General features: G+C 48.7%; 5 protein-coding genes across 5 annotated transcripts; 3 read left to right on the top strand and 2 right to left on the bottom strand.

Annotated features, from left to right (window-relative positions):
* Positions 1-6,127: 6,127 nt before the first annotated feature.
* Positions 6,128-7,534, top strand: FIESC28_06496 (uncharacterized protein; the record flags this gene model as incomplete). Its single annotated transcript, XM_031160640.1, has 4 exons — positions 6,128-6,202; positions 6,257-6,448; positions 6,500-6,579; positions 6,631-7,534. 4 exons carry the CDS (start codon positions 6,128-6,130, stop codon positions 7,532-7,534), a joined length of 1,251 nt encoding a protein of 416 aa, XP_031015325.1.
* Positions 7,535-8,830: 1,296 nt separating this feature from the next.
* Positions 8,831-11,445, top strand: FIESC28_06497 (uncharacterized protein; the record flags this gene model as incomplete). The annotated part of the gene is made up of 4 exons (XM_031160641.1): positions 8,831-8,857; positions 8,912-9,046; positions 9,097-10,953; positions 11,008-11,445. The coding sequence occupies 4 exons, from the start codon at positions 8,831-8,833 to the stop codon at positions 11,443-11,445; spliced, it is 2,457 nt and encodes an 818-aa protein (XP_031015326.1).
* An 882-nt stretch (positions 11,446-12,327) lies between these two features.
* FIESC28_06498 (uncharacterized protein) lies at positions 12,328-13,533 on the top strand (the record flags this gene model as incomplete). The annotated part of the gene is made up of 4 exons (XM_031160642.1): positions 12,328-12,349; positions 12,405-12,425; positions 12,490-12,720; positions 12,779-13,533. 4 exons carry the CDS (start codon positions 12,328-12,330, stop codon positions 13,531-13,533), a joined length of 1,029 nt encoding a protein of 342 aa, XP_031015327.1.
* Positions 13,534-13,748: 215 nt separating this feature from the next.
* FIESC28_06499 (uncharacterized protein) lies at positions 13,749-15,139 on the bottom strand (the record flags this gene model as incomplete). Its single annotated transcript, XM_031160643.1, has 3 exons — positions 13,749-14,751; positions 14,801-14,834; positions 14,893-15,139. The coding sequence occupies 3 exons, from the start codon at positions 15,137-15,139 to the stop codon at positions 13,749-13,751; spliced, it is 1,284 nt and encodes a 427-aa protein (XP_031015328.1).
* A 3,008-nt stretch (positions 15,140-18,147) lies between these two features.
* FIESC28_06500 (uncharacterized protein) lies at positions 18,148-21,666 on the bottom strand (the record flags this gene model as incomplete). Its single annotated transcript, XM_031160644.1, has 2 exons — positions 18,148-20,101; positions 21,236-21,666. 2 exons carry the CDS (start codon positions 21,664-21,666, stop codon positions 18,148-18,150), a joined length of 2,385 nt encoding a protein of 794 aa, XP_031015329.1.
* Between the last annotated feature and the right edge of the window lie 1,910 nt (positions 21,667-23,576).

Here is a 23,576-nt window from a genome sequence, read left to right on the forward strand (position 1 = left end):
GAGTGTAACGCAGTACAGAAGTTCCCAGGCGGAAACAATCTCGGCCGAAGCAGCGCACAAACAGGAGACAGGCACGACAGGCTGCCAGGCCAGGGTTTCCGGGTGTGACTCTGCGAGCCTCACAGTGCCGTGCGGATGATCAGCGCATTGCGTCTTCTGGGTTGACCCTGGAATAACCAGGGAACCAATTCCGTGTTGGTTCTGTTGAACTCTACCTCCGTAAGACAAGCCGACTGGCCTGACCAGACGAGTGTGTGGGGAACAGAGATATGCAACACCCTTCCCCCAATTCTAAACTCTAATTGAGTGTAAATGGCTGCATGCCATGGCCTAAACGGGCATCCAACTTGATCTCTTTGTGGTGTAGCTTCAAAAGGCGTTGTCAGCCATCATCCAGCGTTGTGGTACCTTGAGTAGATACCTAGGTACCTAGGTAGGTAGATACGGATACAGGGTGGTGTAATTTATGCATCCTCAAGACTTTGAACTCACTAGCACGCTAATTCGGATTTGTTTTATGCGCTGCTTCATTCAAAAGATGACATAACTCCTGACACAAGCCAGAGAGAGCCCATGTGTTTCGTTCTAGACCCTCATTTCTGCCATTGGAGCAGGGTTTGGTTACAGAAGTGGCGCATTTATATGAAATAGTCATTATTCAGATAGTGATAATTAGTTTCTGGTCTGATGACTTGATTCAAAACGACTGTCCCATACCGGGCCCAGTTGTTTGCTACCAGGGGCGGCCAAGAGTCCCCCAAAGCTCTTTATCGATGCTCTCCGGAAACGCTCGTATGTCGTCGTCTCGCTACAGTTTTGCAGGAGAAAGCTCCGGTGTGTTAACCTATACCACAGCCTTGGCATCAGGGGATTCAGCAAGCTCTGTGCGTTCCTCTCCAGCTGATCCTTCCAAGACTGGGCTTTGACACCTATGGTTGATGAAAGGTGATAGGATATAGATACGGGCCTGTCGATGGCTAGTTATTTGATGATGTGCTTGCGAGGATGAAGGGTTACATTGGTGATTTTCCATCAACAGCCGCTTCAGCCCTGGATAAGAAAAGAACCAGGTCAGCTGTCCGAACCCTGCTGCGTGTCAGTGGGATGCGATGGGTACAATAACATTCTGTCAAATCTTAGTCTAGCCCCTCAGAGGGATCGACATTCTTGTTTAATCTCCAGTTGTTGACTGAGCGATGTGGAGAAGCCGGTTGAAACGTCGGGGTCTCGTGTTGATCCTGCAAATCAACGTCAAGCTCCAGAACGGCACCGCATCTAATTTTATTGCCGATCGGACCTTACACTGGGGGATATTGAAGGGCTGGCGGCAGGTTAAGAAAAAGATGTGATGAGATGGCGCTCGTTGGTAGTAAAAGTGGTGTGAGAATTGTGCATTAATAGTGAAGTGATACTGTATCAAACAAACAATTGGTGAAGGCTGTTGGGTTTGGTCTAATGGGAAGGCGTGCAACCTTGGAAGCATCCATATCTCCCATGCTCCTCCGGCTTGTTCTGACCGGCGTGGGGATATTTCATGGAAACCTGGAAGGCTACAAAGAGTCAAAGCCCAATAGAGGCCCCTGCTGTTTCTTTTACCCTGAATCCCGGAGCATCTGTACAGTGCGCAGGGCATGGAGTAATAATTACTTAGATAGATAATGTAGAGTAGAGTAGACCAGACTAGACTATGACCTGGAGTCAATGACTAGGGTTGATGGCTGGACTAAGCAGTCACCGTAAGTCCGAAAGAGCAGCCAAGTCAGGCACGACGTGGGCATTCGGCCGGGATCGACAAGGGTTCTAACTGTGGGTAGTAGAGTAGAGATCTTGGTAGAGGCCGGCTGCTGTAATACATACAGGATACATCTACAGCACCTATTACCAGGTAAGTTAGTGCGGCCTGGCCATCAATTCCACCTAGGAAACAAGGGACGTCTTTAGCACGTCATGGTTCCTCATCAATTTAATGCGACGCCAATAGCTCACTGAGGAGACCTCCGATGGCTATCTCCTTTTCAATGCCACAGACGTAGGTAATTAAATCGAGTAGATTATCTAGACCCATAGTTTGTGTGTGCCTCTAGATACTTGCAATTGTCTCCGGAATTGAGAGGGTCTCGATTTCCTCTTCGGGGCTCTACTCAGACTCATATTGAGCCAAAATCGGACGTGAGAAGACCGCTGAGGTTCGGCACGAGCCTTAGGCCCGTGTTGGTGAAGTGTCGGTGCTGGTGCTGGCGTTGGTGTTGGTGTTGGTTCGCGGGCAGTGACCTAACAATCCCGTCCCTAGGTAAGGTATCCCATCCTACCTATGATCCCATAGCGTGAACCCCACCAGCTTGTGTGTGTTTAGTTTTAGTCGAACTCCCGTCCTCTGTTCAACGTTCAATGTGTCACCAAGGATGAGTTAAAATTGCCGCGCCGACAGCTGTCAAAATCGGATATTTGACTTCCAATGCTGCTACAACCATTGTCTGGATATGTATGGGCTACCATGCAAACTCTAACAAAATACTACTGTACCGTATTGTATATTCAATTCCTCGGCCTTGAACCTGTCGTCATGATTTACAGACGCTAGATACATTACTGGTGAAGCTTGAGGAGAATTCGTGGCGGGGGATGCTCGATGTAACAGAACCCCCGGTCTCTTTGCGACACCTGGCACAAAAATCCCTGCTCTCATATCAGATACTTAGCTTTGGGGTACAGTAGGAGTGTTGAGAACGCTACAAAGCAACCCAAGTTGGCTGTATCGTCATTCTCTCTTCAAAAGTTATGTAGACTGCATAAAGAGCCCTCGGTAGCAAGTCTTCCGAGTTATGAAAGCCCCACTCCAAAATGTCTGTGATCGACAGGTAGACAGTCTGCGACTAGAGGCAGGTACTGCCCGGAATACAGGCTGTGGCCAGAGGGTACGGTAGGTAGGTACCCGCGGGAGAGACACCATTGCTGAAGGATCCACCTTGCTGCAGTGATGCCCCAGTAGCCCAGTAAGCTGGTCCCAATCCCGTCTCTTATGTCTATCATCCAAAAAAGAAACGGTAGCTCAATGGCTCTACACATACGGCATGCATTGACTGGTACGACGCTTTAACTTCTTTGATCGTATAATCGGAGAGACTTATCCTGACAAGACCTAGGTTCAGGGCCCAGCATCAAAAGCACCATCCTCATCATCATCAACAACCACCTCCACTGGAGTCTAGGGGCCCATCGGGCTGAATCAGACCCCAGCCGCGGCGCTGTCCAAAGCCAAGCCAACGCCAACGCCCTGAGCCCCCAGTCAGTCTCTCTCAGTCTCAGTCTCACTCTCTCCTCTCTCCTCTCTCAACAGTGGTGGAGATGCAGACGCAGGTGTAGGTGAGCCTGTCCTGTAAGGTGCCTGGGAGCGAGCCAGGAGCCAGGAGACTTGGCCTGGCCCACTTTGGATCTCCAAAGGCAATTCATTCATCCATCCACGGAACCAACGATGCCAGGCCAGTTGACCAGGATGCCCACATTTTCTCTCAGACAATACCTCATCTGGCACTTGAGATGTAACAATAAAAATAGCTGTTACAGATTGAACAGCCCTCGGCTCTTACCGGAGATACCGCGATTTGCTATCGCTATCTAGGATAGTCTGGAGTTTTGATGTTGGTTACCTCTCAAGTCAAGTCAAGTCAATTCAAGCCCAGTCCAGTCCAAGCTGGGTTATCCAGGTCTCTGGACGCCGCCCATGGAGATGCGGTGGTTGTGGCTGTCCCCTCTTTCTCCGCTAACCTAACGTCTCCCAAGCCGCTGGCTCAACCAAACCACCGACCATCTGGACATTGCATCCAGTATCGTCTGTTTTTTCTATGAACCCTGATCCTGATGGGTTCTTGAGAGAAACAAGCCTGCTAGCGTTGGGTCACTTCATGCGGCTAGTCAGTCAATTAATGGTTGTCTTGTATCAACAGTCAGCCTTCTGTTTGTGTACAGTATGTATGTACATTTGGAGGGATCTGCCATCCAAATCCATCATCCCTTGCTTTGGCGCACCAGAATTCGACGCCATCAATTGGATTAGCCCTCCAAGAGTGAGTGATTAGAGTCGTCGGCTTCTGTGCCCCCTGTCTCCGTCGCGGCTGGCTCAACGTCCTGGAATATGCAGAGTGCCCTCTAGTGTGTACCAGAATTTATTTCCCTCCCCCTCCAAAAATTCTTTCTAACCTCAACTGGGCTAATCTGAATAATTCCCTAGGAAGATCATCCAATCGTTGTATTAGAGCGGTCTTGGAATATGGGTCCGCAATTATACCTACCGACGGCAAGTCTCTCTACGTTAGTAGGTGATGATGAATGTTATGGCAGCACAGCACAGCACAGCGAAATTATAAAGCCATGCGATGGAGAGGCTTTAGCTTGTCTGGCAATTGCCTAAGTAAGGTACCTTTTGTATTTTCTATCTACACTAGCCTAGCCATGTATCGCGGTCCACGCTACCCTAACTTGGATCACAATTCTCCTGCGCTTGGTCAATGCCTTCCAGAGTCTACAATAGATAGCCTCCTGTCGAGTCCTGACGCACTACGTTAATCGCAGCTCTCTCTCTACCCACTTCACACAGGCTGTGAAGCTCGCTAGCTACTGCATGCCGCCATCAACACAACCCCAAGGTGGTCTAGCTGGGGAGATGGAGACGTTGTATTCGGTATACCACCCGAGCTCGTCTCGTCTCAGTCTGTTGTTAGTGGCAGCCCTCTTCTCTTCTCCATCTTGCCTTTGCCTTGCCCTGCTTTGCCTGTCCGTTGTCCCCTGACCTGACAGACTGATCCTTGATGCGACTCTTCATCTCCCTCCGTTTCTCTTGCTCTTCACCTGCCGTGTCGTCACGTTCTTTCACCCTCCACCGAGTCCCCATTCCCCATCCCATTCCCCATTCTATCTCTTGCTCAGTCCCTCTTCCGGTATTCATACCCCCCATCACTCGTTGCCGGACGAGACCCACTGAAGCCCGCTGTTGCAGGGCAGGGATCCCTTGACTCCTCTGATCTCCTGCGTGGTTCATTGTTAGCCCCGGCGTATGGATATGGATGTAGGTATACGGATACCATACCATGCTCGCCGTACACCTATGAACTAAGTCAGATTTGCGACGGCCCATCTTTCCAACTTGAGGTGGCTGCTGTCTTCATTCTGGTATTTAGCATCTGCATGGCCCTAGGTACTGCACTGATACGGTACTCGATTCTGCACTATTTTACCTTGCCATCAAACACTTTTGCCCTGAACCCCACTGCCCTCACCTAGCGGGACCAGACCAACCCAGAACCTGGTCGCTGTTCATTGATATCTGTCGTCGAACCCCCAGTATTGTCTTTGTCTTGTATGGAGCTTTATTGTACCTGACTCGAAGCAACTCAACTAGACGCTGAGTAGCCTGTTCTAACGACTCGATCCTCGGGGCCAACTTGATAAACTGCGTTACCTTACGTTAGTCATATTGGTGCTTCGGAGCAATTCTGTTATAGCCCCGATATTCCCTTGTCCTTCCTTCTGGATCTTTTCCATTTCCCTCCAAAAACAAACCAACCCGTCAGTAGCGGCTATCCTACTTTCAGGTGTACAACTCCCCCCGGCCCAGCCAAATTTCTTCTTCCCGATCCACTAGCCAATCGTGGGTACGGTCTGCATTAACACGAGACGTTTAAGCACTCAGCTCCCACACTACTTGAGCCCTCAGCTTCACTCATCTTTTATATCCCACCTTCAACCACTCCTTCTTCAACATTGTTAACATCATATACCCATCACCATACGAGTCCAAGTCTTCTATCCTATAGACTCCTTTCGATTGTCAGATCCGAGTTTGTTCACGCCATCTTATGATCGCTGCTTTATCTACGAGTTGATCTCACCGCCGCCTATTATACCCTTAATTACAGGCAAAGCCTAATCATCTGCTCATCGATCTTTCTCAGCACCGATAGACCGCCTCTACTGTCTTGGGTCTGCAATTGTCAACAAGCGAGCATCTGGAAACACTATGCTGTAGCCAGTCATCGATATATCTAACTGCTATTTACTATTTACTACTTGAACCTTGCACCATCTTACACGCACAGCCTCCAAGGCACATCGATATTTCACAACCACAATCATGGAACTTATGGAATTAGTCGAGAACGAGCCTACTGCCCGTCCCTTTCAGTGCGACTGGCAGTCATGCACAAAGGTTGGTTGTCCAGGAGCTCGCAAAGCCTACACTTATCACTAACCTCTGAAACAGAGCTTTAATCGAAAGTCCGATCTGCAAAGACATTATCGTATACATACTAACGAGAGGCCTTATGCTTGCTCCATTCCAGGATGTGGAAAAAGCTTTATCCAACGAAGCGCCTTGACCGTCCATATTCGCACACATACTGGGGAGAAACCCCATCAATGCCAGCACATTGGCTGTGGCAAGCGATTCTCTGATGTGAGTGTAGAAGCCCCCAGTAGCCATCACGGAATCAACTAACAGACAAAGTCATCGAGTCTTGCTCGACATCGACGTATACACACTGGAAAACGTCCCTATAAATGCGCTCATGATGGTTGCTCCAAGAGGTAGGTTGCATCAAGCCCATCAAACGAATCACTTGCTGACACGGAACTCAGCTTTTGCAGAAAAACCACCATGGTTAAGCATCAACGGAGATCACACCAGCAAGGAATGAACCCCAACGACATCGACGATTGCTCCTCGGACTCTGACGATGACGAGTCTCCTTCTACTCCTCAGCACTCGTCCATGACTTGGTCGCCTCACGATATGGTTACTATGGGCCAACCTGTTCCAAACGGCTCGCTACATCGTGCATCCTCTTACGCCGACTTCGAGTCCCAGGTCCATGGTCGCCATATTCCACCCCATTATGGTCACCGGCATGGGGTTCCCGCACATGAGTACCATGGCCCTCCTGTCTCCGACCAGCAGCACACTCACGTTCAGCTTGTTCACCGAACCTCAGCCATGCCGCGCCAGGCATACTACGTAACTGAGCAAGGGAACCCTGGTGTTGCTACAATGACAAGTTCTTTGCCTGCCCATTACCACATATCACAGCAAGTCGAGCGACCTCCTATGGAGATTTATTCGACTTCTGGAGTTCCGACATCGATCCAGAGCAGCCCCAGCACCTTTTCTGCTACTTCAGTTCCGAGCCCGATGGTCCAGGACGGCTTTTATGCGCACCAACCTGCGGCCCAGCCCGCATACTCAGCAGCAGAAAGCCAACCGGGTATGGTTCAGTATCACCAACCCATTCAACATCACATGGCACACCCTCAGCAGCCAGTTGTGTCGCAACCACAGCATATGCCTGCTACGACCGAACACTACCCTCCACCATCAGCACACCCGCAGCAAGAACAGTGGTCCCATTACGACCCCCCAATCGAGGTCACAACCATTGGACAACTACCCGCATATGGTAGTGCAGTATACGATATATACGCGCCAAAGCTGGAGTTCGAAGACCCTTCACTGCAACTCCCCAGCAGCAGATTGGCGAGCATGTGATCAATCTGATCTCTAATGCTGCTCTATATTTTACGAATATTATCTTAGCACGCGACAAGATATCGCCTCGTTTCTTCACGATAGTCACTTGTAACATTACGATCATACCACGGCTGGACCACGCAACGATCTCCATTTCATGAACTTCGTTTACTCTTGAAGAGGATATACCCATCGGGACGTTATTGGAAAGGAAGCACGATGCAGCATTAATATAAACCACCAATCTTTCTCTGCGCACATGAAAGATGTCACGCAGGATTTGAAACGCAACCATTGCGCGTTTTCTGTTGGATCTAGTGCATTCGAGTTCAGGAAGAGTTTATTCATTTTTCTTTTTGCAAACTGTTTCTACCACAGCATATGCGACTTGGGATCACTGGCGTTGCAACGGCTCATCCCTGTTATTCGAGATCTGGCTTAGATCTTCGAATGCAGCCCCGTTGTGTTTGAGCATTTCCCCTAATACAGTCATTTGTTTTATTGTATTTCAGCATTGAATAGCACCAATACCCTCTGTATAAGGTTTTCATATCAAGATTGGGTCAGGCAGGATGTTTTGCCAGGAGTAGGAAGTGGACGGATCACAGGAAGGGCGCCTGCGAGGACGACGCAATGAGGAAGGCTTGTCAAAGTATACGGATTAACCCAGCATTAAATACCGAAAGATTTGGGAATAGAGGTTTATATTCATACTTAATAAACACATAGCATCCAAATAATAGAAGCTCTCTTTCAATCTTCCCTTCAACTTTCAGATTAACTATGCACTATGCCTATAACAGAAAACACTGTATAATCTACATATATATTCAGAGACGAGATTCCAGTGCAAAAGGCCTTGTGAAAGGAAATGAAAACCGTCAATAATAGGGACTGATCGCGCCTTCGAGGTGTCGTAGTCGGGAGACGGAAGATCTGGCGGCCGAGTACTGATGACTCAGCCATTTCCCAAATGGGAAAGGCCATGCTCAGTGATGTGATGCCGAATTGCGGACCAGAGTGGCAAGCAGTCCGAACTCCCCCCATCGATTACATACCGATGATGCCTGCGCGCGATTCACTATGAGTGCATCCCGGTAGACAATCATTTCGTCTCTTTGAGTAGACTTACCGTATAACGTTCTTGGTCCACGACAAACGGCCCCGTTCTCGAGAAACTTTATACGTGGCGGGAGGCGTAGACCAAGCCACCTACTTGCACGTCATTGAAACCCTTTATCATCATCTTTTCTTCCATCATCAGCTTAGGTATCATCACTACGAAGGCACTTCTGGTGCAATCCCACTCCTAGCATGGCATTCAACGCCATGATGCTGCCGGTAAGTTGCTTCGGAGGTTAGAAAGCTAGCCGAACAGCGCTGACGAGGCTTCAGAATATGGCAGCAACAACTACGGAGTTATGGCCTTCGCTTGCGAATACTGTCATGGCTCCCTGGAAACACACGACTTCACTTCCGGCTCGTCGATCGGTTCCTTCGAAGGAGAACAAAACGTTTGAATCTCAACAAGTGAGTAGTAGCTCAGTGGTGTAGGGGCACCATACTGACTTGACTCGCAGGCACCTGAACTTCGAATTCCCGACTTTCTACAAAAAGTTGACTTTTCATCTCTCTCTCGTTCACGGTTTGCTTCCATGACACCGATGACTGCGCAGACTACTATCTCCAGCATGGGCCGTGTTGGCCTTCAGGCGGCCAACCCCATCTTGCGACACCCCTACTTTCAACCCCGCGCATCATCCCCGTCGTCCTTCATGCGATCATTCTCCTCATCTTCTGGTATTCTGTCATCTCGTGCTATCTCGACACTCGGTCCATTTTCTGTCCAGCGCAGAGCATTCGGCAGCTCCAATGGCATTTCCCGTAATCAGCTCGCGACATTAGAGGAATCCGCCAACCGAAACCCTGGTAATGCAAACGCGCAGAATGCTTTTTATCAGCTTCTTCTCCGAGCCAACATGCCTGCTATTCTTGTGGAACGATATCAATCTGGACGCTTCGCTGTCAACCCTGCAACCAATGACGCCTATCAGCGAGCCCTCACCATGCTTGGTGCTAGTGCCAACCAAGCTGCGAGCGCGCCTGGAGCTATGAATGGAAACTTTGGACGTACCCAGTGGCCTACTTATGAACAAGGTATTGCTAACGCTGCCGTGGCTGGTTCTGCAACCGCTGGCAACCCTATGGGTCATAAGGGAGAACCCATCCATGTCGTCGTTCAAGAATCGACTCGGTCTATCATCTTCCGCTGGGTCAAATTCTTGGCCATCTTTGTCGTCACTACATATCTGTGCTTTGCTCTCGTTACTATTGCTATCGAAGCTTTCAGCACTTTCCGCCAGAGAGGTCCCAACAGTAAGCAGGACTCTGAGGTCAAGGCTGAGAAGCAAAACACGAAGTTTAACGACGTTCATGGTTGTGACGAAGCCAAGGAAGAACTCCAGGAAGTCGTCGAGTTTCTGAAGAATCCCGAGAAGTTCAGCGATCTAGGTGCTAAACTTCCCAAGGGTGTCCTCTTGGTTGGTCCTCCCGGTACTGGTAAAACACTTCTTGCTCGAGCCGTTGCCGGTGAAGCTGGTGTTCCTTTCTTCTATATGTCCGGTAGTGAGTTTGACGAGATCTTTGTTGGTGTCGGCGCCAAGCGAGTGCGCGAGCTCTTCACTGCCGCCAAGAACAAGTCCCCTGCCATTATCTTTATCGATGAACTCGACGCCATAGGAGGCAAGCGCAACCCTAGGGATCAGGCACACGCGAAACAGACACTGAACCAGCTGCTCACTGAATTGGACGGATTTGATCAGGAAAGCAAGATCATCATTATCGGAGCCACCAACTTGCCCAAGATGTTGGATAAGGCCCTTACTCGCCCTGGACGCTTCGATCGACACGTCAACGTTGACCTGCCTGATGTTAGAGGCCGAATTGCTATTCTCAAACACCACGCCAAGAAGATCAAGATTTCTCCTGATGTCGACCTCGAGGCTATTGCTACCCGATGCCCTGGTCATTCAGGTGCCGAACTGGAGAACATGCTCAATGTCGCTGCTCTTCGAGCCAGTCGAGCCAAAGCCAGCTTTGTTTCAAAGCAGGACATGGAATGGGCTTACGACCGAGTTACTATGGGTTCTGAGCGCAAGTCAATGGTTATCACCGAAAAAGAGAAGGAAATGACGGCTTACCATGAGGCTGGTCACGCGCTTGTCCAGCTTTTCGACAAGGAGAGCTCAAACACCCTCTACAAGGTTACAATTCTGCCCAAGGGTCCCTCGCTGGGCCACACTGCTCAACTTCCCCAGATGGACAAGTATTCCTACACGGCTGCTGAGTATATGTCGAATATTCGTGTGGCGCTCGGAGGCAAGATGGCCGAGGAGCTGCGATACGGCGGTGATAAAGTGACCTCGGGTGTTTCATCGGTGAGTATTATTATATCTTACTAGGCTTTTTGGATTATATGCTAACTTCTTTAGGATCTTGAGAAGGCGACTGATCTAGGATTCATGATGGTCACCCTTTTCGGCATGTCTAGCGTGTTAGGACCTGTTGAATATGGCCGAAGATACGAGAATCTCAGTTCTGAAACCAAGGCAGCAATCGAAGGCGAAGTCCAAAAAACGATAAGAAAGTCATATGAGGATGTGCGAACGCTGTTGACCGACAAGCGAAAAGAATTGGATTTGCTCGCCAAGGCTCTCGTGCAGTATGAGACCTTGGACAAGTCTGAAGTGGAGAAGGTGATTCGAGGCGAGAGTCTCCCCGGACGTATCATCGCACCCAAGGGACCTATGAAGTTGCCTATGCCTCAACAATCTCCTACGCCACCTGGTCTTGGTGGCGTTCCCCAGCCTCATCCTCCGGAGAGCCCTGCACCACCAGCTGCAGCAGACACATCTAGAACTGAGGGTTGAGGCTGAAGGGCTTTAAAAGCCAGTGCCACGCCGGGGCCAAAGACGAGGGAAGGAGGAGGCCCGGCGTGGAGTGTGCTGCGTACGTGGTATGTGGTGCATGGGACAAGCGGGTGAAGAACCAAATCGAACGCATATTCCTACAGTGAGCATTGCGTGGAATTGGATGAGTTGCCCGTGCGAGACATGAAAGAGAAGAGGATTTGAGCGAGGACGACTGGCCTGCGCCTAGGCTTAGCGATTTGCGTCCATACGGATCTCTATATTGTTACAGCGATAGCGGCATTATACAGGAAGTCAGGTTGAGCAAAAGGGGCCAAGAGGAGCCACTCATATCAACCAGGATAGGATGATGCGGTGCAGCGAATCTTAGGCGTAAGCCTACACCAAGCGTGTATATGGATAATCCCTCTCAATCATGTCTCGATTGTAATAAGCTATTTTGTATGTGTACATTACCTATTATATTATGAGTTGGTATGAAAGTGTTTTGTTGTGACTTGAATATGTCGTGATATATGTAACATTAGTCAGCTTGAGCAAAGTGATAGTGTCCGGTAACGGAAGGAGACCCCTTGAGTTGGAAAGTGTCGAAAAGGTTGCAACGAAAGAGGAGGAAAGCGTGGGGGAGGGGAACTGCATCTGCATATGGAACTGCAACTGCAACTTGCCGAATCCCCCAACTTTGAATGACGAATGCGGGTCCAGTTTATCATAGACCCGACCCCCCCCAACCTGCATCCGAGCTATAAAGAGGCCATTGACGTCAAACAATGAGCCATTGGCTTTGTCGAAAGCTTCTAAACTCATCATCGTCCATCTGAGAAATATCACAGCTGGTCTATATACTCCTTGAATGCTTAACACTCCTATACTGCGCTCATCATGACAAAGGTTCTCCTCACTGGTAAGTTTATATACACGACACACATCTGATTAGATATCTAACACGTTATTCTCAGGTGGTTCAGGCTTCATTGCCGGTATGTATAGATGCCATAGACGGCCCTTATATGATATGACAGGCACAGTCTAACAACGTTCCAGCCCATACCCTCGAACAGCTTCTTGACAAGAACTACACACTTGTCACAACCGTCCGCTCAGAGGATAAGGCTCAGAAGATCCGCAATGCATTCCCTGACAAGGTCAGGGATGGCAAGCTAGAGATTGTCATTGTACCAGATATCGCAAAACCCGACGCTTTTGACCAAGTAGCCAAGACTCCTGGTCTTGAGGCTGTGGTTCACGTTGCAAGCCCATTTCATTTTAACATTAGTAAGTCCCAAAATATCATGGTTGGGTTGATTTTATGGCTGACAGGGAAATTGCTTAGCCGATCCTAAGAAGGATCTCATAGACCCGGCCGTCATCGGCACAACAGGCATCCTCAAGGCCCTTCACGCCTCAGCACCCAACGTCAAGCGAGTTGTCATCACCTCATCCTTCGCCGCCGTCCTTGACGAGGCGAAATTCACAGATGGATCCCACGTCTTTTCGGAAAAGACATGGAACCCCGTCACCATCGATGACATCAACCGCTCAGACGCAACTGCTTACCGTGCTTCAAAGACCCTGGCCGAACGCGCAGCATGGGACTTTGTCGCTGAGGAAAAGCCCTCTTTCGACCTTGTGACGGTTTGCCCACCTTTGGTTCTGGGTCCCGTGTCAAAGCATCTCGCTACTTTGGAGAGCATCAACACTTCCAACGAGCGTGTCGTGAAGATGTTGCGTGGTGGGTGGAAGGATGAGATTCCCCCTTGCACACCTGTTCCTCTCTGGATTGACGTGCGAGATGCTGCACGGGCACACGTTCGAGGTCTCGAGGAGTCCAGCGCCGGAGGAAAGCGACTCTTTGCCACAGCAGGATTGTTCTCGCACCGTCAGTTTGTCGATATTGTTGCTGAGAAGTTCCCCGAGTTTAAGGATAAACTTCCTGGACCTGAAGTCAAGGGTGGAGAACTCCCTCCTAAGAACCAGATGTTTGGTTATAATAAGGAGGAGACGGACAAGATCATCAAGATTGACTGGATTAGTGTTGAGACGAGTATGACGGATCTTGTTGAGTCGCTCAAGGAGATTGGCATCTAAGGAATCAATGATAATAAATAGTATTACAAATATTAAGCTTGTTCTACAGTTAAAGAAAAGAAAGCGTAATGTGCTAAGGTTGGAATCAAAACATGTTTTTGTATCATGTAGTTCATCGTAACCCTCCTTGATGCGTATTCATACTTATACATGCGATGTTTACATGAAATGATAGCCTTTTGACTGTGGTACCCTTTTTAGGATACACAATAGTCTTATGTCTCTCCACGCGATGTGGTGGCCTTTCGAGAGGGATTTGTAGGAGTAGAAGGTCTGATAGGGGGAGTCGACGGAAGAGCTCTTGTTGGTGGTGGTCCTGGACTAGCAAGCATTTGGAAAGAAGCATCGCGTGAACGCGGCGGTCGAGGAGGAGAAGTGTTTCCGTTGGGCCCAAAGGGTGTCATGAGAGCAGAAGCCGGAGGGGTGATGATGCCATCACTGAGACTTGGTGAGCGATCATTATTCATCTTGCCACCATCTGGCGCTGTCATGACTATCATAGGAACTTGATTCGCGCTGTAGATTCTAGGTGTTCTTTCATGTCTCGGCGAGAGTTTCTTCCCCGTAGGTGAAAAGAGAGGAGAAGTAGGAAAGCCGTCGGTGGGAAGGTATCTGCGTTCACGAAGTCGCGCGGGTGGTGTAAGCGGAATACTCTCAGCATCAACGTGAGAAGCAGAAAGAGTTGGAGAGACGAGAGGAGTTGGCGTATCTGCTGCTGGAGGAGGCGATGTTGGATGTTTCATTAGTCTTCGGATGTCGTTATTGCGGGAACGTCGTCTTCGGAAGACGCAGAATATTAGAGCGAGGATGAAAAGGAGGCCGACGACGGAGATTATGGCGATGGTTACTTTTACGCCCGTAGATAATCCTTTGTTACTGTGGCTTTGGTTGCTGTTTGACGGGTCGGAAGTGGCGTGAGTTGCAGGGTCGCTGCTTGTAGAGTAATCTGTTGGTTGTATAGAGCTTTGCATAGATAGAGAAATTGATGTTTCTGTTTCTGTGACTATGGCTGTGGCTGATGTTCTCGTCGATCTTGTTATTGTTACCTCGGCCGTGATGGTCGACGTCGTCGTTGAAGTAATTTGAGAGAGCACATCTCCAGTTCTGTCTGCTGAGTTGACTTCTTGACAGTCTTTGTTGTTTCCGTGGATGGACTCAGAATCGCAAATGTGGTATGGTTGAGGAGGGCCTGGGTCTATTACAGAGTGATATCCGATACTGCCAGCGTCTTAGAATCTAGTTCTTCCAAGGTAGAGAGTTTCCTTACTCTTGACAAGCATTAATAAGCCAGTTGACATTTGCTATTAGTCGTTAGCATTCACAGGTAGTCATCTCGAGTATATCTGATATATCACTTACGATCTCTGCCACGCTCACCAAGATTATCCACGCCACAAGCCTGAGCATCACAGCAGTACAAAGCCCGGAAAGGCTGCTCTCTCTCCATGTATTCCCTGTCTTGAAGAGCCTCGCACACCTTCTCAAATGTCTCATCCTCTGGCACAAGCTCCTTGAGGAATCTCTCCCTACACAAGGCAATACACTGTGGCGGATCTTGCACGTCTGGCGCAACGAAGCCCCAGAAGTGCCCAGCGCAGCCCGTCATTTCAGAAGAGGATTAAAGTGAGATGAAGGGGTTGTTTTCGTCAAGCATTGCTCGAGATGAGAGAAAATGGAAGGTTTCAGCTGGAGGATCAGAAGGCAACTCGAAACGAAGAAGGAAGCGAAAGCGAACGGGAACGGGAATGAGATAATAACGGGAGTGAGAGGACGAAAAGGAGCGAAAGGGGGGATGTATGGTCACTATAACGGGGTATAACAGTTTACCATCCACTTAGTATGTCATTCAGTCTTGCACTTTGTCTTCTACTAGGACTTGTTCAGTGAGCATCTCTCTGGAAGCACAAGCCGGTGATGGTCCAGGACCGGCAGCATGGACAAGATCAGGCTGGGCGTGTGTCCGTCAGCCTCCAAAGGTCAAGTTTGACCACAAGTTACACAACTTATGCTGTACTGTAGTCACCCGCGTCCGACGAGAATAACCTCGTATGCCACCTCCAGAGTCCCTCTCCCTTCTAGTAGGATCCCAAGTGATGCGAAGACCCGAGAGGCTTGCATGAATGGGCGGAGCGGAGAATTATCCTAGAGAAGCTCATCTTTCGAGGCCTTCTTGCTTGTTTTCTCCAACGGGAACTACAGTTTGGGTGTGGCTGCCACGATATAAGGTCTAGTCTAGTAGACAAGCAACTACTAAATACAGGCAAGCTGAGCCGGGAGACAAAAACAGAGACAAAAACAGAGACAGAGACATGTTCAGCTGTGTTGCATGCAGTACAATACAGTAACTCACAGCAACGAACGGTCACTGTTTGGCAGGCCAAGCGAGTAGTTTGGCCAGGGTCTCGCATTCTGGTAACCAATTATATCCATTGTTTCGCGAATACTTCTGCTGCATATATATGTATATATATGTAGGTATGTATGGGATGACTCTAGATGTCGGCAATACTTGTCATTCAGAACAGCAACATGCAGAGTCTATGCAGACATTCCCTTTCTGTATCTATCCTCTAACTCATTCCCTTGTTTCCCAACTGTTTGTGGATGAAGACTTCCGTGAGTCTTCTCTGCGTTTGCTGAGGTTACACAGAAGCACCTTGCCATGTTTTGCCCCGCTAGCCACTGCATTGCATACATTACCATTCAAACTACTCTCCATTACAGTTCCTGAATTGAATATTAAATACGCGCGTCATGCGCTGTAGATTTCCTGGAATTGTTTGTCAGTCATATCATAAGACGGCATCTTGCAGCCTCCCATCTCTGTTTTCACACTTACACAATTCAATTGGCTCAATCAGAGACCATATGTCCAACTTGCATAACGAATTGTTCCAAAATATGCACCTCAATTTTGCGGTGAAGACAAGACAAGACATTAGTCATTTATTCACTAGATAGGCTCAAGCTGAGCTGAGGCTCGGCACAACGCATTGTCTCCTCTTCTCTTCTTTCTGCCTGTGCAACAGAACCTCTGCAGTCAAGGGCACGAACGCCATCGGCATCCCACTGCAGAAACGACGAGGGCACGTGGGAAAGGTATGTAGAGTCTGACTGAGTCTGAGCCTGATACGGATACAAACTCTCTAAATAGAACATGTCTACTTTGAGGTGATTGACAGAGTACACGATTGGCCGAGGATGGACAGCTTGCACCACCTCGTATTGAGATTGCCTCTCCTGAAGAGCTGATAGAAACCCTTGTATACGCCAGCGAACCGTTGATCTTGGTTTATAAAGAGCAGGCATGAGAACTCCAGGTCAACCATTCCCATGGGCCTCGTCGACGTCATGAGTCTAAACTATCTCCCCGGCTGTATCATGTTCCGTATATGCCATCATCTTCCTCGTTCAGGTCATCACATCACATTACACAAGTTGAGATTACTCCGAGCCCATATCCTATGGTCTCTCCCGTTTTCTCCTTGGTAACTGCAGCTTCCCCGGGAGACCGGATTACACACTCGAGTATATTTCCGCAACAGGAGTCATCTCCTTGACGACGTGTGACATGGTGGTCAAAGGGCCGATAGGTATCTAAGTACTGTGTTGGCAGTCTGATTCGGTGGTGTTGGATTGATAACTAACTCCTTCCAAAAAGATGGAATTCAAGTCTTAATTACGATTAAGATAAATGAATGATGATTACAAAAATAACAAAAGATTATTGGTTTGCCGTCAGCAAGACTCGAACTTGCGTTTTCAGTGCTTCGAAGAGCCACAAACTGATGTACTGACCCCTATACGATGACGGCTTATCAGGTTTTTGATGGAGACTTGGCTCCATATTTTGCTATATACCCTCTATCCAACAAAGCCCCACTAAACAAACCACTATCAACCATCGGTCTCAACACAACAAACAAGTTCAGCTCTCCACGAGACAGCAGCCAATGGTCCCTTTCGTATGTATATATCCTTCAAGAGGTCTCTTCAGTCTGTCCCATCATGTCACTATTCCATGTTCATAGATATCACGGCTCGCAAGTCGCCAAGGAATACAAGTGCAGTTGCTTCCAGAGCATTACGATTAACTAATAAGAAAGAGAAACGCTGTCTAGCTGCTGAGAAAACACTAAATTACAGACTGCCTATACCGGGTATAATCAGATACCATTCCCGACCCGAAACTCCGTCCCCTTTCCGCGAGGCCCAGTCTTTACTAGATCAGTCCATTCCACCCCAAGCCTTTGCTCTCAACCCAAGTATGGCCAAGAAGACAAAGGAACAGACAGCAGAGAAAGAAAGCAAAGAAGATGAGAACCATTCTAGTGTATGTGGAAGTGGCCCTTTCCCTGTCTAACACAAAAGTGCCGTGTCGCTGAAATATCGTCTGCCAAAACGGCCTTCCTTCCAGCGCCTATAATGCAGAAACTCTGTACCTCGTAATTAGGCCCAGTAAACTGCGCAATCATATAGCAAACGGTGGTTCTATGAAGCATATTGTCGTGGGGCTTCAACGCAAGATTTTGTCCCTTGAGTGTTTCGATCAAACAACGTTCGCCAAGTCAGCCACACTATAAAGCAGGGTCCATTGAATACGATGTAATGACGTTAGAAGAATGATGGCTTCGTCAGAACGCGGTATTCGACGTAGTCCTCGCCATCGATGTTGATAATGGTTCCTTGAGATACCAGCTTCCCTACAAAAGGACCATTGGCCTTGCGCTCGTATTTGATTCCGCCATGCATCTTTGCGTCGTCGTTGCTTGCCCTCGAGTATCGCATACTCTCCTGACTAGCCCATACCTTGTTGAGGCGCTGCATTTCAAGGCTTTCGTGAAATTGTGGACGACCGTTGGAGGCTAGACTGGGGATCTGAGCGGCGGCTTGGGCGGCTGCTTGGGCGGCGGCGGCTGCTGCTCGCTCACGGTTGATGGCCTGGGTGTGAGCACGCTCCTGGGCTTGTTCCACTCGCGCGATCTCGCGCTCAGCCAGAGCTGATGTTCGTTCTAGAGCATTAGTGCTCTGCTGTGTCCTGCCCGTGATCGGACGAGTCGGTTGGGGCTGTTGAATAGCATCAATCTCAATAGGTGCTTGACGAGTTGAACGGCCTTCAGCTCTAGCTGCTTCTACACGACGACTTTGGCGGGGGTGTTGGCGGATTTCGTCACCGGACCAGCTTGGTTTTGGTGGTTGTTCTGCTTCCTCGCCAAACTCTCCAGGAAGACGAGGTAGAGCGGGCGCAATTGACAAAGGGGCGGGAGCTTTGTAGTTGGTGCCTGCAGCTCTAGACTGTGCCTCGGATACCGCCTTGATCTCGTTTGCTGTCCGTTCCTCGGCTGTTTCTCCGCGATCGAGCTGCCATTGACGCACGCGACAATACTCTTTTATTTCATTTCTCGCAAGATGCACCAGATGCTCTTCGAAGTTCACTTCTTCGTATGAAATCCACAGAGCACCAGCCCCTGGAGGAAAGTTGCTGTCAACAAATCGTCCGTCGGGTGTTTCTCGTACTAGTTTCACTCGGAACATATCGTTTTGGCCCAAGATACCATATACCGCGTGGCGATCTTTGACATCGGGCTCTGCAGACTTGGCCCATGTACCAAGAAGAATCCGTGTCGGTCTAGTGCCGGGGAGCGGGTCAATAACGTTTCGTACAGGCTGTGGTCCACCAGGTGCTGGTTGGATGGGAGTATGTTCGACTACAGGACCATTTGATGGGACAGTGTTGGCAGGAGCGAAACCTCCGCTGGTCCTCCGTCGCTTCGCGTCGCGATTCGTCTGCAAGTGCTTGGGAAGCTCGACGCCATAAGCAATCTGGGGTGGGTTTGAGCTATTGTCGGTGACCGGATTCGATTTGACCCGACGAATGGCTTCCTTGACTGCGTCCAACTCTGCAGCCGTCCGCTGGGCCTCGGTCTGTTCAATACCTACACTGCTGGTGCGAAGTTTGACATACTCTTTAACTTGCAGGTGGTCCAAACCGACAAGGTGTGGGGAAAACACAATCCTCTCGAACGTCACCCAGCTTCCACCAGGCCCCGGAGGCAGTGGATATTCTTCTGACATAGCATCTCCAGATCTAGTGACGCCCTGTATACGAGTACGGAGACGTTCACGAACGTCTATGAAGCCAATAACGGCATGTTTGAGCTCTTCAGTAGGGGCGTCCGAATCTCTCCAGTAGCCCACGGTAACACCTTTGACGTTTCCTGTGCTTGAACGAGCCGGTTTCGTCTTTGTGGTAGGTGCAGAACTCTGGCGGTCGTCCGCAATAATTTTTCTTTCACTCAAATCGTGGAAAATCGAGGTTCGCTTCCGCTTGGGGTAGTGTGAAGTAACAGGCTCATCGTCAGCATCAACCATCGTCTCATCTTCGGCATCAGATGCAGGCCGAAGAGGTGACGACTTTCGTGTACCATTGGTACGTGCTCCTACTATGATTTCGTCCTCAAGTTCATTGAAGTCGACACCAGACGGCGAGTGTACGGTGCTTGCTGGATCACTAAGCTCGCTTTCAACCTCGGCATCGCCAATCGAGGCCTTACGGCCATTAATGGGTCTGCAAAGACATGTTAGTTGTGATCTTTTTGGGCTAGCGATGTAACTAAGCGACACAGTAAACGAAAGCATGCATTAAAGGAAATGGAAGTTGCTAGATCTGAGTAGGGAGTAAAACATCCGGCCAGTTGATCGGTGTCAAGTGAAAGCCAAGAAAGAAGGACATAACTCAAACAAGTCGTGTAATCCAGAGTCGTTCTGGTGAAGGCCTGACGTGGCTGCAGGGATAGATAATCGCCAATACAAGTGTGGTAAAGATGACAAAATCTGCAGGGACTAGGATGCGGCACTAAACGGGAAGGGAAGTTGGGGTACCTGAGAACTCTTGTGGATGCCATTGCATTGCAGCCTGGGTAGGGTGTATAGAGTGAGTTTGCCATGGAATTTCTTTCTGCAGGTTTGCAGGAGAGATAAAAGAAATCACAGAAGAGTTGATACTCAACTTGTGATTCGGGTTCTATGAAACAAAGCATATGAAGAGAGTAGAGGAATCAAGAAAATTATCCAGAAAGGATATCAAAGCGTTGTCAAGGAAAGAGGGTGGAGTTGGGATGAAAGAGGAAGGAAGGCATAATGATCGCGACTGCCTATTGTCATTGAATGAATAGGGAGGGAGACAATTGTAGTGCAGGTGCAGGTGCAGGCAGTTGCAGTTGCAGTAACACTGACAACCTGTGATTCAGCCTTTTCAAACGATAGGTAGAGTGCAATATTTTGACTTGCTCCATGGCTTCCATGCGCAGATTAATATCAAGTCGATTGTTCCTCAAGTTGCGGGCGCTGCTTGAGAGTCTCGGTCTCGCTGAAGGAATCATGATGAGATGCATCCAATACGGACACAGTCAGGCCAGATGCAGTCAACAACAACACAACACAACACAACATGACATACGGATACAACCCTTGGTACTGACAAATTGGGCAATGCCAGCTAACTTTAGGCCGTAACCCTTGCCAGAGCCACGCCACTCATTCGTTTACTCGCACAATCACTTGACTGGCTGAGAACGCGAGTACATCATGGCGAAGCAACTGAAATCAACAATGTCGTGGTGGTGAAATAATAGAAGAGCATTGAATAGGAAAATCAGAAAAACAATAGCGGATAAAACATGATTTTACTTGCCTTGGAGACGGGCTTTTAGCAGTAGCGGCGGCGACGGCAGGAGTACTTGCAGCAGCAACTATTGGCGATTTCGATTTGCCATTAACAGTACTTGTTGATGGACCAGACGGTGAAGGTGCGCGGTCCTTGGCATTGGCAACTGAAGCTAAAATCGATCCTGACGGCAATGGGGATCGCGACATAGTTGGCGTTGCAGCTTTGGGCTCAGACGTCGAGGGAGGTGCCGGAGGAGCATTTGCGATCGCACTACTGGGAGCTGGACTCTTACTCTTGACAGCTATAGCGCGGGTAGAAGGGGAGTCTGGTGTAGGGACATGAGTTGGAGATGCTGTTCTCGAAGCGGCAGCTTTGGGCACAGCAGTCGATGAGAGCGCAGGCGATATGGGCTCAGGTGGCGCAACCGGCCTGGGCTTGTCGTTGTCGTTGTCGACGTTTTCCATGACGCGACTTGAAGAATACCTGATCTACCAATGCTGGAACGCGAAATAAGTATTGTCGAGCTAGTCAACTTTGGTAGTGTTGAAGAGGAAAACAGAGACAGACTCTGGATTTTGGGGGTTGTATAGAATAGAAGGTAGAAAAAAAAAATGTATGGCGCGTTGCCAATTAGGTAGGTACCTAGGTAGTCGAGGTAAGAAGGATAAGGAAAAGGTAAAAGGAAGGAGCTGCGCGGTAGGTAGGTAGGTTTGTCGGTCGCAAGTTGCCAGTTGCCAGTTGATGAATTATAATCCAGTCGCCTTTAGTAAAGTGGTTAGTGCTACTGCGCAGCACTGCAATGCAACTAGTCAAGTCGAGTCGAGGACTAATAACTAAGTATGGACACCTTTTAGTTAACTTAGTCCCGATGGTTAAGGCAATAAGGTAATAAATAGGCAGCCCGGTCAGGTCAGGTCAGGTCAGGTAATAAGTTCAAGAGTGGATGGTCGGTGCAAAAGCAGGAATGGAGAATCAAGACCAACACCCTGGTTGGTTAAATATCTGGTTTCTGGAATCTTAAGCCGGGGGGTGAGTGTGAGGGCTAAAATCAATAAGCGCAGTTCAAATCAACTTGGCAGATAAACTGGACATAGGTACATACAATTGATAGAAAGAAGAGGGGATAGATGGAGAGTTAACAAACACGTAACTTTAGTGGTTGCGTGGTTATCAAGGTTGAGTTCAAATGCCTCAACCAAGTAAAGAGTTGAATCCTAAATAAATTGGGCAAGTTTAAAGTAAATGATGGATGGATAGTCTGAAGAGGGCAATAGAAAAGGAAAGGGATAAGGTCCCGTCAGTTAATTCGGAGGAGAATAGGATGGGATGGGGCCTGTCCTGTCCTGTGGGGCATGTGTAAAGCTAAGGCGAGAGTCAACTACGTAGGTAGGTAGTAATTGCAAATTGCCAGGAAAGACACAACAAGAGATTGGATTGTGTGCTGTGCAAATCGAAACAGGAAATGGTGTTTTAGAGGGGTTTCCTAAACTAGATATAAGGGTTAGAGTGAGAAATGCAATGAGGAACAGTCCTCCTGGTATACCTACATATCCATTAACAGTGTTAATTGACACCAGCATTAACAGAGATCAGATCAGGCAAGGCAGTGTTTGAGTCACCAAGGGGGGTCAGAGGTCAATCAATCACTGAGAGATTGGTCTCTCTCAATCGCTGCTGTGAATCATCTTCAACATAGACTCCCATTCTTTATTGGGCCTCATGGTAATAGAGATTTGCAGCATCAACCTGGCCGATCCTAATTGGTTCATGCCGCTCTCCAGCCTTGATTCAACATCACGCTTAATTGCCCAAGACTGGCAATAATAGCAAATCATCAAAACCAGGCGATACTTCATCATTGCGTTTATCGGGTAGAGATGCAACTATATGGTTGGGGAAAAGTGTATTACAAACAGAAAGGGACAAATGTGCTCAGCCATAAGATATGGGCGTACAATCAGTCGCCCTCATCAACTGCAACTCCTTCCAATCCCTCACTCTTTCAATGATATGTCTATGCCTATCCTGACAACTCAACTATTCTCTTCAACTCTCCTTTCCTGCTGTTGCCAATGTTAGTAATGGTCAGTCATGAAACATCCCATCCCATCCCATAGGTGGACGCTTTGAACCAGCTCATGCAATACTACACGCACTCCCTATCTAGCCATTAAAAACACCCCTATAGGTTCATTGTCCATCACAATGGGAAACCTCAGATAAGCTGTTGTCGAGGTCCGGACTCGATGCAACTCGATGTGCCGATACAACTCTAAACAGCAAATCCTTGCCCTCCTGTCAAACTCTGCTCTGTCGCGTCCCCTCGCAACTTAACTGAGTCTGTGCCTTTTTTTTTTTTCTCTCACTCTAACCT

The sequence above is a fragment of the Fusarium coffeatum genome (genome assembly GCF_003316985.1).
Source record: "Fusarium coffeatum strain FIESC_28 chromosome Unknown BRIP53273_contig_139, whole genome shotgun sequence".
Classification (NCBI taxonomy): domain Eukaryota; kingdom Fungi; phylum Ascomycota; class Sordariomycetes; order Hypocreales; family Nectriaceae; genus Fusarium; species Fusarium coffeatum.